We start from the raw sequence: 15,242 nt of genomic DNA on the forward strand, positions 1-15,242 counted from the left end.
TCTTCTCTTGGATGGGAATTAAGTGTTCTTCGAGATTCTGGCTTGTTTTTATGCAAGTAATTAGAGTGTTCCTCGGTAGATATTTGGAGATTTCGAATGATGTTGATGTGTTAAATTAGATCAGGAATCTTTGGAACTCTGGATCAAGGGAAGGATGTTTGTGAACGCTATTTTTTTATCAGTGGATTCTTTTCCCTGAATATCCGGAATCTGGAATCCAGTCTTTGTGTAGCGAGTCAGCTGCTGTCTGCCAACTTTCTTGGCTGTTCGGGCAACTAGGCGGGCTACTGTGTAGAAGTCTTAACCTATATTCGAGCCCCCCTTCCGGTAGCTACCTAGTTCCACGAGGAAGTTCTTAATAATCCGATTACCGCACCCTTTCGAGGGTAAACACTCCGACTTGGTAATTTCATCCGCTAATTTGATCGTTCATCCCCCGTGTCAATATCTGGTGGCAGTATTCACTTACGAATCTGTTGGATTACCTTTAATTGATCGTGTACAATTATTTGTTCAACCCTGGTCCGGTGCACTTTGACCTTTAACGAAATTTGGCTCCACGGATTTTGCTAAATTGGATTTATGATTCATCAATTTTGCAGAGTAATATGAGAATTCTCATTCATTTTTTAAGGTGATAATTATTTTTTAATGACCGTATAAGGAAGTGTCAAAGTCCCTTTGGTAGAATGTTTATTTTATACATTTTTTTGTAATTCCACATGGAGGATGGTTTGTCAAACGGAACACCTGAGAGTATAACGAGATGTGGTACACAATGAATTTTTTCTCGTGGTTATTTTTTGGAATCTTCAAATGGAATTTGGAATTATGCCAAATGGAGAGACTCATTTTCCATATTAAATTCTTTCAACGTTGTTAAAATATTTCTTCTTTAACTTTTTAATAAAATTTCTTGCATGGGTAATATAGGGAATTAGGAGATTTAATTTAATTTCAGTATTACAGTAACGGGATACGTCTTTTTAAAGAAAACTTTTCAGGAAATTGAAGTGAGAACAGTTGATTCTGCCCGAAAATGAAAAGTACCTTTAATATTCCAGCTCTTTTTCCGCGCTTGTTTGATATTGCATTCGCTGAGTATTCTTGGGCAACGAAAAAATTCAATCAATCTGAACTACACACGGTCCTTTTTTTATTTGTTTCTTTGGCTCTGGTATTGAACTCCCATTGAAATTGTATTTCTGCGCGGCAAGCTCGATTGAAAATGGCAGACAATAGCATTTACATTCGCTTATTGCAAAGTGTGCCATTGACTTCGTAATTAGAAAGAATCCTATAAAAATGTTATTCCTCCCCCGCTCTGACAGAAGATAATTGATTTTACCGTTACGTTCTTGAAAATTTAGGATCGAAGGAAGAAGAAATTCTTCTCTCGTGAAGGAGCGTTTTTCTTCAGGAAACTCTTCAAAAGTTTATGGTTCCTCGCTGCAAACTTTTCTTTGCAAATAATCCATAAATTCCGTCTTGGATCGTTATTGTAATCACAAACGAGTTTATTTTTACTTAAACTTCCCAAGAAAATTCCGCGGGAAAAGTTTTAACACCAAATCCAAGTATCTTGAACTTTCATTAATACTTTCTCCTCATTTTTCAATTTAACGATATCCAACCTAGCAAAGTCTTGAAAATTACAAAATTCGATTAACACACACTCTGTTCCTTGTACACATTTTATTCAAAGCTTATTTCCATGCTGTTAACAGGTTCACGGGAGTTATTAAACAAATGAGAAACAGGACATCATGGAATTGTTTCAGCTTCATCCCTGTACACTTTTTGGAAGAAATTAACTGAAGGCACGAGGTGAATTTTATGTAAGTTGCTAATTATTTAATCTTTATCATTTTCAATTTTATGAGATATTCTTGCCAACTAAATGATACATATTTAAATAATATGGGTTCAGCTATTCGTGCGCTTGTTGAAAAGAGAAGCACTTATCGACTTCTAATTAGCCAGAGATAAATTATTCTCATTTTGTAGTCGTAATAAAAAATGGCACGTCTATTTTCAATCAGGGAGATCCTATTTCTAGGGTTCCTTCGAATTTGCATATTCCATGGTTTCTGTCACAAGAGTGTGAATCACTCCTTTCGTCGAAACTAAATTATCACAATTATCTTTCTATGACCTTCGTGCAGCGTAGTTCTTCCACCCCATAAATACATGCAGCGCGCATAAAAATTATTATCCGCGTCCATTAACGTTGCCTCTTTCGTTGAAGAAATTTACTTAACTAAAATTTCTCATTTATCGACGTGTCCGTTGCAAAACATGCCTGCTCCACTTACCCAATGCTTCTCATCCACGCCGAGAAGTTTGAGAAAAATAATTGAGAGAAGCTGCAGAGAGAATGTCATTTCACTTGCAGAACTCGAATCAATGTAAACAGAGATTTGGAGCTTCTGCATGCACTGGCAAACAAGGCTGAAATGACTGTAAAACTTTACGTAATAGGAAAGAGAATCGTAGGGAATGTTCCCAACGTGTTCTTCGTTTCAAAAAGTTTTACACCGGCAGTCTCCTATGTGTAGATAAATCGTGTACCGTTTATTGTTAGTAACCGACAGTGCCCGATTTTCTTTGACCCTTTGCATTCATATGCTAAAAGATTATGGAGCACAGGTGCAATAAATTGAGTTGGAAGCGTGACATATTAAATCACTTTAAACAGTGTCGTTTATACTAATATGTTATTGTTACAACAGAAAAGCTTGTATGAAAGTTTATGCAGAGTAAATGATAGAACGATGGAAATAGAAATAATGCTAATTAGTTAAAGTAAGAAGTAAATTAGAGGGTATTGGCAATTCACTTGGCTCTTCCTGCTAATTACTCACCCGCCTGGTCACGAGAGTTTCCTGCATACTTAAAGAGGGGTCCGTTCTGAGCAGTATTCTCTCTCGTTTTTAGAAAAACAGAAGGGGACACCCATTTTTAATTTAAGAAAGATAGTTAAAGATCCAAGTGTCCTCGCTGCTTTTAGTTTATTAATTCAGCGTGCACATTGCATGTGGGACTAGAGAATATGATAGAAAACTATAAGAGACAAGAATATAGAAATTCTCGAAAATACATAACTCATTCACTTCCCACTTTTTCCTTCAATATCTCGGTGCCACTTTAACATAAATCCTAAACCCATCTCCACTTCTTTTTCAGAGCTACATTTCACACAATTCCAAGTCCACTACCATTTCCTCAAATGAAATAACACATCCTCCCCATCACAAGCTTCCACTCTCAAAAATAACAAATTCTAAAATTACTAACACCTCCCAATACCCCACAATTATTATTTACCCAAGTAACTTAAATTCCACCTTGCAATTTTAAAGAACGAAAAATTGACACGTCTCTCCCGCCAGACCCTGCCATCGAATATCCACAATCTTAATTTATTCATCCGTCAGTTAATGCTCGTTTCGTACGAACCTGAAATGATGATACCCCTGCAGCGTCGATCGATCGATCCCACGTGACTGGATGATCGGCACGCGGTGAGGGAAAGTGCACGAGGGCGGTTAAGGAGTTGCAAAATGCTAAGGGACGATCGCTAATGGGCGGGGGCGCAACAGTTGCGTGGGTGGATGCGCGTTTGATGAGGGAGTGGAAGGGAGAGATGGCAGCAGGGCCGAAAGAGGGATGAGAGGCACACGTAGGAGGGGGTTAAATCTCGGTACCCGTTGACGCGGCTCAGTATTCACCTAGTACCCACGCGGTGAGCAACCCCATCCACGAAACTCGCCGGTGGTAGCCCCGTGCCCCGAGTCACCGTGCTCCAGCCGATCGGTATCAAGTTGCGCGTTTCCCACGATCAACGCACGGTTCAGTGCGCGTTGTGATACTAATCGGAGGACTTTGCAAGAAATTATTTCCACGAGGCTGCAGACGGTGCTGGCGGAGAACGTAACTGAATTTGTAGGGAAAGTCGTATGAGTGCAGTTGACACTTTATAATATGTAATCCCGACTTGCATGATTTAGATACAGGAACGTGGGTGTTGAACGTAGCAATCGAGCATCGCGTCTGGCAATTACCTTATGAAATACAAGAATTTTTATTTCGGATTTATTTGAGTGGTTGGAAATATTTTTACATGATATAAAATATATTCTGGACTGTTATTTCTAAGAAAAATTGTAATGCCTCCATGTAGGAATTAGGACTCCGTGATTACTGCAAGGTATTTATAAATATTATAGCGTAATGTGTTAAGAAGATCTATTCACAATTCTTTCTTGAAAGTAGCTGCAATCATGTTTCCCGCGCGCGTGCGTTATGAAGCCTTGCGCTGACCAGTAGGATCTTACTCTAAGTTGGATTATACGATTAGGACATCGAACCGAACCAACGTATCAATTGTGAGCACCTATAGCTTCGAATGTGATTCTGCTTAACGGAGCATCGCTTTCAATAGTTCTCATCGATCTGCTGGTTACGAATGTACCGACCTAATTCATAGGTATGTCGATCGTGTTTGCGTCCCGCGCAGTTTCTTCCGTTACTGGTTGAGAAGACCCTTCAATTGTGCATCCTGCGAAGGGTTTCCTTCATCGGACACGCGGTTATGAATGCCTGTTGGCAAAGTTCAAAGTTCGTCGCAGCGTCAGCCGAACGATTCTCTGCGAACCGAGGCGCGAAACCGAAGGTCCACGTGAATCGTAATTTCGACGCGATTTCTGTGTACGATAGATCCCTGCGCGTGTTCGGATCGGCGCGACGTGGATGATTGTTTACTATTTCAGCTCAGGAATATCGCGGGTGTCCTGACACTGCGCGCTCCTGCTGAACCTTTGCTTCGACGTTGTTGACTCGAGTCGATCCTATTGACACTGGCTGTATTGGGATTGGTTCTACAGTTTGTAGCGAAATACTGTGCTTCTAGAAAAATAATTTGCAGCAGCAGAGTTTTTGATAAGGGCAGATGTTCGTCGGTGATTTGAGGGGATATTTATTAGGATGGTTTGGGTATGAATAATTTGGTATAAAACAGGTGGTTATTGAATGTTCTTTATTAATGGAATTCTTGACATGGGTGGAGGGAGAGCTAATTACATATTTGTGGGAAAATTCTTTAGAACTCGATTAATTTGATAATTTTAGACCACTCCACTTGCATTCGTTTAAATAAATTTAATTTAATAACGTTATTATGGATCGAGAAGTATAGAGTCTGAGGTACAGCTGTAACTCTGCCATTAAATCCGACCAACAAATGACGTCACGTACCATTATCTTTTATTCGGCTCTAAAATTCACGTCCTAGTTAAAAATGTGTTACATATATTCATTCAAGATCAAATTCATCCAATTGCTTTACAACATAAATATTCCCCTTCGTGTATGCTGCATAACACACAGAACGCAAATTTTTAAATGTATAAAGGCGATAATAGAATCCTGTATTTTGCTCTTATATTTTGACAACGAACATGTTCGATAAGATTGCTCCGTGGAAAATCGATGTCACCTTTAGTTCTGAAATTTCAACGAATATTTACTTCGCCACTTTTCCTTCAGAAGACAAGAAAGATAATTCTTATTTGAAGCATGCCATTAGGCAGACATCTTACTCTCGCCCGACCCACTAATTTAAAGATTTCATTCCGAGTAAGTACATAGTCGGTATAATGGTGAACGTGTGAAGTTCCTTTCGATTTCACGGTGGACTACTTTGGAAAGATGTTGCTCCTTTGTTTAACGCGACGCTCTCGATTCCCTGGAACGCGACGCGAGCGAATTTATACCGTGCTAATTAACGCGAAAGGAAATTAGCACGGCAGGAGGAAAGGCACGAGAGGCTCGCGCATGGTTTTATCGAATGGCACGGGTAATGAACGTAGTAGCGTTCATTCACGTTTTCACTGTCGTTAGTAATAGGAAAAGTAAATTACTTCTGTTCATTCTCACGAGTAGCAAAGTGCACATCAGCGTTGTTTTAATTCGCGATCTGGGAGCAAGTGTTGGTTGGAATGTACCTTGATAGCCTAATCAGCCTAGAAGTATTGCAATAAGTGGCAGGAATATCGAAAGATTGGAGGAAGTGACTTTCTAAAACTCTGCTCTTCAAACTACAAAAGAAATCAATGACACATGCAGAATATACTTCCCTTCGTCTATTTCTTTTTATAATAAAAATTACAATATACTTTATATATAAATTACGAAAATTTAAATTAATTCAAAATTATCAATCAGGAGTAACAAAAGATTCTAGTCTTCCCTCAAAGCTAATGTCTCGTCTCCTTACTTCACAAGTATTTTTAACAAACACAATAACATAGATACTAAACACATCTAATTCCCTCAAAAAACAAATTTACAATATCTTACCCTCCATTTATCTATGTCTTATCATTCTTGAATTTTTTTAATCGTAGCACCAGAACTTGCAGAAATTTTCTGAATCTTCCCCACCCAAGTGCTTCATTAAAAGCAGGATAGCATTCGTCGGGCAGACACGGTCCATCAAAGAGAATTATTCTCAATGTTTTTTTATGACATTGATTGTTCGACAGTCCCCGTAGGCGATGCAAATATCATCTCTTTCCGATTCGAGAGATGCATTCGGCGATATCCCCGATCGCCCGATTATTTTCAAGGGAATAATGCCTCAGGGCTGTCAGGATTTCATCAGTCTTCGTTTACAGGCACACGGTCGACGACTGCCTCCATCGTTAAATTATTTTCGTGAAACACTGATAGGGATGAAGGGGCGCACATAATGGAACCGCGAAAACTAAATTGTCCCACCTGCGATGAACGGGCTTCCTCTTCTTTCCATTTCTGCGTCGCATCAATCATTGGGATTGCACTTCCCCCTGTTTCTTTTAAAATGCACATATTCGAGTTTTATTCGTTAAAGTATTGTTCGTTCGTTGGATAATGGAATTCTTTTCCTTCATCAATTCTAAATTATAAATTTCACGTCATTTCCACTAGTTCCTTCGAGATACACTCGATGATTTGAGCCCATTTTACTTAAAAAAGTTTCGAAGGTCTATTCGTGAAAATATTGCTCAGGAAGCTTGAATTTTTAAGAATGGTTAAAGATTAATTCTCTTTGGTTAGAATATTATTTTCTAGTTAAATTTCACTTGAATTTCATAATAAACGTTGATTATTTTTGGGAAGAGTTTAGCACAAAGTTTTTAGAATAATTTCTTCGTGTTGGAGATGTTTAATATATTGATCTGTGCAGAAAAATGATATTTACACTTTTTGTTTACTATATATTGACAGTCAACTTTTATCGAAAGTACCTAAGTAGTTGCCATTTCAATGAATAAATGCGTATGCACTTTTCATGACCCCCCCCCCCATTTCTGTTCTTACTTTTTTCCCCTACCTTTTTACATTTCCGCTTTACTCGAACCTCCATAAGAAGAAACGCGTTACTACCCTAGCGTTCTGCTAACGAGCAACGACCGCGGAAGTGCTGAAACGCCGCTTGGAAGTTTCGCCAAAGCATCAGCTCGTGCTAAACGCGCGGGAAAACTTCATTGTTTTTCTTGATAACTGGATTAAATAATACGGCCGCCAATGAATATCGCGGGGAAATAGATTTCAACGTACCTCGCCTAAATATCGAATACTTTCCATAAAATTTTAAAATATTGCAAAGTATATTCGTTACTTGCATTAGTGACATATTCCTCCTTAATATTTATATTCATTTGCTACATTCCTTCTCTAACAATAAGACAATTATTGAAATAATCCTTCATAATTGTTGCATGTCTCCTACTTCGGTGCTTGTCATTGACTTCCATTTTAAGAAAATCACAGTAAAACTCCATCACCTCACCTATTGTCAGAGTACTTTATTATCTGAACGCTAAAAGCTCGATTTTATATCCAGAGAAATATGGGACACTTGTATCTCCAAGACAAATCATTCTTCGTATCACTTTTCTATTCGTGTACAATCTTTAAAAAAAAAGATTAACATTAGAAAAACTACACTTCTTTTATCCTGAAATTCGCATCCAAACAAATATGTCCCGTTATTAATTCAGATGATGGAAGTGCCACAGCACACCTTTCCTCCGATCTTCGCGAAGCCTATGTTACTCGCTTCGATAAACTAAGTAGCCTTAATTACATCGGGCAACTTTGCGGGAAGTTTGAAAATTTTCAGGGATTCGCGACAAAAATCCACTTCGCCAGCGAGTGCGCGCACAGTGGGACGCAGAGAGCGAAAAATTGGAAACGTAAGATCAACGAGCACCATCGTTGCGTTAAAATCGGTTTCACGCTGCCCAGAGAAATTCAATTTACGCGGTGCGCGCTTGTTTTTCGTTGGACGATGCTCATTTGCACCGTGAAATTGGAATGAACGCATTGAGACAAAACGAAGGGAGGGACCATTTGTCATCTGTCCCACAGCGAAACACGTAGATCCGGTGTAATTATCGACCTATTTGTATAACGCAGCGGTTCTTGACCCGTTCCACGTTGCATCTAATTATTTCTAAGAGATTTCAACCATTTCCCATTTCAAAGTGCCAATATCTGCTATTTTCCTCCATTTATCATTAGGAAATACTATTTTAACAATTGCATAACAAATTAATCGAAATGGGGCTCTATCAAAGACAACCCTCATCGTCGTATCACCTTCCTTCTGTTAAAATTGAATCATTTCTCTAGTTTTTTTTTTATCAAAAGTCTTATCATTCTCACTCGACAGCACCGAACTTCGGTGCAGTATAACCGAGTCCAGTCACTTTCGAAAAGGATTCTTCTAACTTTCCAAGTTATCTACGCCGTAGGGAACAGTTGGAGCAAGATTTCAGATTATTCTATTCGCTACATCCATCAAGAATTTGGGTTGGTTTCTCAGGTATCACATCATTTTTCCTTGGCGATGATCCTTCGTCGATATTCCAGTTAGCTTCATCCTCCTATGTTTTGACCAGTGCAGATATCCACCCCATTCATTTCACATGTACTACGATAATTCACATTAATTTTCTCCTTCAATCTCAGATATTCTCACCCCCGGAGTTTTCAAATTGGCAGTGAAATATCAAATCTCTTCCCATACTGATTACCACTTTTTTATATAGATAAGCACTCGTGGTGCTCCAAACATGTTGCCACGTTGTTTCGATGATTCCCTCCAGTATTTATGGAGCAGAGTCGACGGGAAATTCTCCGAAGGAAAAGTGGAATGTACCGAATAGGAGAGTATCTCGACGTCTACTTTTACTGCACGAGTGACACAGCAGTCAGGTATCTGAATACGGAAGGCGGAATCGATATCGGCCCGCGTAACGTGCCGCGCGTACCCGCGGCTTCTGCAACTTCTCCAGAAATTCACGCGCGTGCTGGTTTTTCTGCGGGCGCTGGTGCATGTACGTACCGTTCAATTGGATTGAGAAAAGAGGTTACGGGAAAGATACCAGCGCATGTAGGAGCGTGTTGACGGGAACGGGCGTCGACACACGAGGACGTTGCTTTATACCGGTAATACGTCGTTTACCTTGCGGTCTATATCCGTCTGGGGCTCCTACAGTCAGACGTAAACTGTCCTGTCCTCTTTTTTCCCTGATCCCTGCGCTCTCCGCGGGGCGAAGAAGGTATTTACACACCACCTGATCGTTTGGTTTTCCATTTCCACGCTTACAAGAGAAAGATCCCGAACTCGGTAATTCAAAAAATTCTGAAACTCTGTGAATATGTAGGGGATTTCCTCCTGATTAGAACGCAGTTATTGTTTGCCGCCCAAATTCACTCGCAGGGGGCGAAATTAACCCCTGAAAATTCGGCTATTTTCCGATTTTCTGTTATAACTCGCACACTGTAAGAGATTGAAAAAAAGTTTCAAGACAAAAGTTACATCTTTTAACTAAATCTACCATTTGGTTAAAAAAATATTTTACAGTTCACGAGTTATAACATAAAATCAGAAAATAACCCGATTTTCAGTGGTCAATTATACCCCCTCAGAGTGAACTTGGGCAGCTAAAAAAATTGCATTAGAATTAGGAGGAAATTCCCTACATATTCACAAAGTTTCAGAATTTTTTTTAATTTTCGGGTTCGGGATGTTCCCTTGTTAGAACGAGTGTCTAAGGGTTTTTATTGGGAATAAAAACAAGTGACTGTGGAAAGGATTCACTGGTGCACTAATATTCATTTTCTTCAGATCTAAATTTTATCTCTTTTCTGCTGTTTTCTTTTTTCTTGGATTGTAATTACATAGATTGTTTAAAAAATTTGAGTGTTTGAAGAGTGTATGAAGAGGTCTGAAATTTTCAATTATGCAAATGTATTTTTTTAAGTATTTTGTTTGGGGAATGAAATATTCTTCTGTCCATTCTTTTTAAGGTGGAAGCTGAGAGTAAATTATAAGGAAATAGCGTGTGGACAATTTACCAGGATATGTAACTCTACAGTCAACTCTCTGTGGTTGGCAAAGTGAATTGTTGAATATTAAATCTGCATAGTCAAGTTTTCAAGTTGGAGCAGATGGATTTGGAGTATGGGTTTGAAGTTAGTGCGACAGGTCTGGGTCAGCATAGCGTGATCATTCGAGGAATGCTGTTAAGTTTAAACATATTTTCTTCGATTACGCAAAGTGCACTCGTCATTGCTTGCAGAAAAACACCTGAAAGACATGCAACAGCTGGCAGACGAGTGTGACGTTCCCTTTATTCATCTATTATCTTCAAGCGTATGGCAGCATGCCATTTTCGTTTTGGTTCCATTATCAGGGAAGAGCGACGATTGTCGACATCATTCAGGACTGAGACTCTGCTACATAGAGCAACAGATATTTATTCACTGACATTTGCAGAGACGACTTTCTTACTTAAGAAATAATACACGCACATTGACTTTATTATATCGAATACTAACGAAAATAACTTCATGAAATGTTCTTGTATAATGATCAAAATAGTTCTCACGAAGGAGAAGAATAATAGTAGTTTCTCGTTAAGATCACATTTCAAGGAACAATAACATAAATTCTACCATTGTCTTCTTAATTGTTAATACTAATTCGCTTGCTCCGTTAATAATTGATGTTTGTTTCGGAAAAAAATGTATGAAGTACAGCTAATATGTAGCTACACATATTTATACTTTTGTTTCATTTACTTATCTTGAGCAGTAATTAGCTGATAAAAAAATGATAAATTTAAGAGCTTTTACTCCTATATTATCCTCAAACGAGAGGCTGAAGATCTGAAACTTCACGGAATGGTCTTTCAAGTGAGGAGCAATTTTTAACAACCAGTGACACAAAATTTATTACGGGGGCCGTTTGCTCATGCTTATCTTGCTAGACTCTTTGAACTCGATGTATTTTGTTTGTGATTTATCACATCCTCGATTGCTGATAGTAGATAGCTGTTGTCTTCTATATCGTCGAGCCATTTACGAATTTTCGTGGGCGCTTCCTATCTGTGCGACCTGCGAGAGTTGGCTGGGGACAGGGTTTATCATTTGAGAGCAGACTTCCGTTCAGAAATTGTGTCGTCCCGTAAATTTCCGCCGGTAGTCGCGACGCGACGACCAGATGGAGAATCGGTTCGCGTCGAGCACGCGGTCGAAATTTGCGTAAGTGGGAAATCGTTGGACCACGCGCGTTTATGGATAAGCCAGATCAACCGCGATATGGCTGCTAATGACAGCGCTCGTTCGCGTTAATTGCCATCGAATATAGGGGAAAAATTTCCCGCGCCTGTCATTTCTGCACCCGCCTGCTTATCTAAATCCGAATTAACGTGGGCTCGAAATTGAAAATCAAAAACGAATGAAGGGGCTTGCAAATGACAAATCAAGGGCTTGAAAATTGGGAATGGATTTTGAGACAGTTTTGGTCATTTGGAACATATGAGAAGATTAGAATCGCTTAGAATAGATGACGGAAAATTTGAATCGCATGCGTAGGACAGAAAATTTAAATGATTTATATAGGTATCACAAAACTGTGACGAAAGTCTTGAAACTTGTGGTGGGTTTCATACTCAACAAGCCAATTAGAATTGTTGAGATTCGGAGATTGTTAAAATTTGTTGAGGTGATCAAAGCTGGAAGAATTGTTGAGTTGATTGAAAGTTTCCAGGAGACTGAATCAATGATGTGCGGAAGAAAACCAACAACGGTCGGCTCAGGCCATGTGCCTTCGCCTGCATTCGGGTCGCATGCGCCGAGTCACCACGAAGGACACTTCCACACTAGCATATGCGTTCACGCTCACCCTTTCTGACGTAGAAGCAAGCGATCCTGGCTACAGTTTCACCCGTCCACATCAGAATATTCGTGCGCGCTCAGCCTGCTCAGCGTATACTCATTCAGGTCTAGACCCGGCTTAAGATTAACCCCGTATCAGTGGATGAGCGAATCGGAAATACGAGATCGTCGAACGTCGCTGAAATAATGTCAAGTGGCTCTAACAAGCTGTCGATCGAAGTCGCACATTTCCCCACGGATTCCTGGAATTAAACCTGCCTTCTGGCCGTGCGTTAATAAACCTGGTACAATTTGTTGCTCATTAAACGTAATGAATTTATTCGTTACATAAATTCCCAGGGCAATAAGTGAATCATAAAAATTATTAAAAAATCCTCTGGTGAAGGGAGAATACACTTTCCATAGTGTGATAAACTCAGTACATCACATTTGGTAAATACCAACTTGTATTACACAATATTATAATATTTTTCGAACTTGGCACCTTCTTATTAATCATCACATAGTCACGTAACAACATGAATACATAAAAGGGCCTACCTAACATATAAAATCTTATGGAAAGTCATCTTCCAAGAAGTAGCCACATATTTTAACACCTGTTATTCTCAAATAGAAGCGATTTTTCCTCGGTACTTTTCTACAGACTAAATTGCAACCGATCGATGAGGATTCTTCTTTGCGTTGTGTCACTGTCCCTGCAAGTAATGGTTCCAATCTATCGCATTAAAGAAAACTACAATCCCTGGCCTTTCTGATACCTCAATCGATACACTGGGCATGTTGGATGGTTCAAGTAGCTTCTCTCAATCGCTATAGTTCTCCCCATCGTTCATATTCGATAGTTGCACCATGATTAAAGGTGGACTCAGATTAATTCAAAACTTTTGAACGCTGAGCGGGGTGCATTGAATTTTTAGTAACAATTGAGGGAGTTCAGAACTACGGGGACTGTACTTCGATAATATTTTATGTAATTACGTTTGAAAATCAGCTTCTGCAGTCGTAAGTGATAACGATTCCAATTATGTCGCATTAATTTCGCCGTGGAAGTGCCATTCATAACTGGCGATATCACAATACGCGATGCACAAATAGCCGATTACAATGGAGACAGTATTAACGATTCATGGATAACTTGGTATCGATAACCACCGCGGAAAATCCAATTATGACTCGATTCCTGGCCCAGGATTTCAACTGATTGCAGCTGGGCTGTCTTGAATAATCACTACAGGTTTCTCGACTGTTAATAGTTACTAATTTCCTGCAAAACGACGACATAGGCGAAAAGATAGATCTGTAACAGAAGGAAGCATTTATTTTAAGTAGGGATCAATAGTGACGCCTGAATTTCTAGTTATGTGTTCATTAAACATAGATAACTATTCAGATTTAATTGCGAAGCTTTTTATTCGTTTACACAAGATTTCTTTAAAGCGTGACAGGAGTTAAGAAAATGCCTGGGAGTAAGCACTGTAAACAGGCACACCGAAGCATGCCAGGTATTTCCAACCACTCACATTCTTCCACTTTCGACATATCTGGTGTATAAAATAATTTATAAATAGAATACGAAAAGAGAATACAGTCTATAGAAGTCTATGAAAGCAAAAGCTGTTAAAATAACTAAAATCCCTACAAAATATAAAATTTTTAAAAGATGCTACCAAATTATAAATCTTTATTCCATTCAGTATTTTTTTCTGAAAATATGAACTCATGAATATTAGTTTTACTGTAAACTGTTACCTACTTGTGTCCGAGGCGATTTCAAGTCAAAATATTAACGTGTTTAATTAAATAATTAATTCATCCATGCATATGAATTTTAAACCCGGTTTTTAAAAACCGACAAGCCCTAATTTACGAGGAATTATTGATCGCGTGGGTAATTAATTGTGTCAGGAGTTAATGGAAATGATGTAACAGAGTTGCTGAAAATTCCGATTTCACAAATATCCGTTACCGTGAAATGAAATTTTTCAATTATGAAACCTGGATGCACGAGTCTTCTAATGATAGCTTAAAATCAATAATACCAAAGAAATAAGAACACATTATCCTCCTTTTACCATCGAAAGTCCGTATCCCCTGAATCCTCAAATTACATCCCATCGACAGCACCACTTTACCAAAAGCGATACATCAACACACAACACAAGCAATCCCATGCTTCCCAGTATCCAATCGATCATCCAAATTCCTCCCACGCATCATTTTGCCAATGGAGGAGATTGCTGCGTTCAAATTTCACGGATCAGCCTTCCAAACAAATCTCCATGAAAAATTCGCCGCGGGCTGATTTCCGAAAATAAATTTCCAGTTCCCATCCCGCGTGGCGCGCAAGTGTGCGCGGCGGGGGAGGCGGTGTGATCTAAGGATCGAAAAATCTCGACCGATCGGGGCGCGAAATTTCGTACGTGGCCTGACCGACGCGTTTGCGTGCTCGACACAGTGTATATATGTGTGTAATGGTGGAGAAAGTTGTACGCGCACGATGCAGCTGATGACCTTGAACTCCCTGCTGATGTTCGACCTCGTGTTCCTGTTTTTCCTGTTCCTCGTCGGGGTCTCCTGCCTGGTTTACTATCTGCCAGGCACTCGCCCGAATGACTTCGCCGCGCATGAAATCATCACGTCGAGAACGCCCCCGCGTTACGACGCGCCCATCGACAATGTTTAAGGTGAGTGCCACACTCATCCCCTGATATACGCGATCGCCTCCTTCCGTTAAAACAGCAGAATCTAGGCGATACGAATCGGTCGGTGTAAGTTGGATCAAGGGATTGAGTATAATTTTCCATCCCCGAATTGACGATGATGTGCACCCTTCGCAGGGAAAGTGTAGTGGATGGCGGGGTGTTAGACGAAAGTTACCGAAGGTGGAGGACTTCGTATTATAAAGAAGATTTGGGGTAGTGTTTTATTTCGGTAGAAGGGGGATCGAAAAATATGGCTAATTGGATGGATGGAGTTTTGGTGTTATGCTGAATTGGGGGTGAGAT

At 39.6% G+C, this 15,242-nt stretch overlaps 1 protein-coding gene across 6 annotated transcripts in view; it reads left to right on the forward strand.

Moving 5' to 3' along the window:
• The window catches only part of LOC143371323 (uncharacterized), a 238,357-nt gene that overhangs the window by 20,715 nt on the left and 202,400 nt on the right, over positions 1–15,242 (forward strand). The window contains exons 1-2 of one of the 6 annotated variants that reach the window (XM_076816345.1): positions 3,717–3,986; positions 14,561–14,921. The exons of 2 other annotated variants lie outside the window; for them this stretch is intronic. Coding sequence is in view for 1 of the 4 variants with exons in the window: in XM_076816343.1 (XP_076672458.1) it covers positions 1,837–1,838 (2 nt within the window). In the remaining 3 variants the exon portion in view is untranslated. Of the gene's footprint in view, positions 1–1,727; positions 1,839–3,716; positions 3,987–14,560; positions 14,922–15,242 lie in introns of those variants that run through there. 3 more of the 6 variants (XM_076816344.1, XM_076816343.1, XM_076816346.1) reach the window with 3 other exon arrangements.

The sequence above is a fragment of the Andrena cerasifolii genome, chromosome 7 (genome assembly GCF_050908995.1).
Source record: "Andrena cerasifolii isolate SP2316 chromosome 7, iyAndCera1_principal, whole genome shotgun sequence".
NCBI classification, from domain to species: Eukaryota; Metazoa; Arthropoda; class Insecta; order Hymenoptera; family Andrenidae; genus Andrena; species Andrena cerasifolii.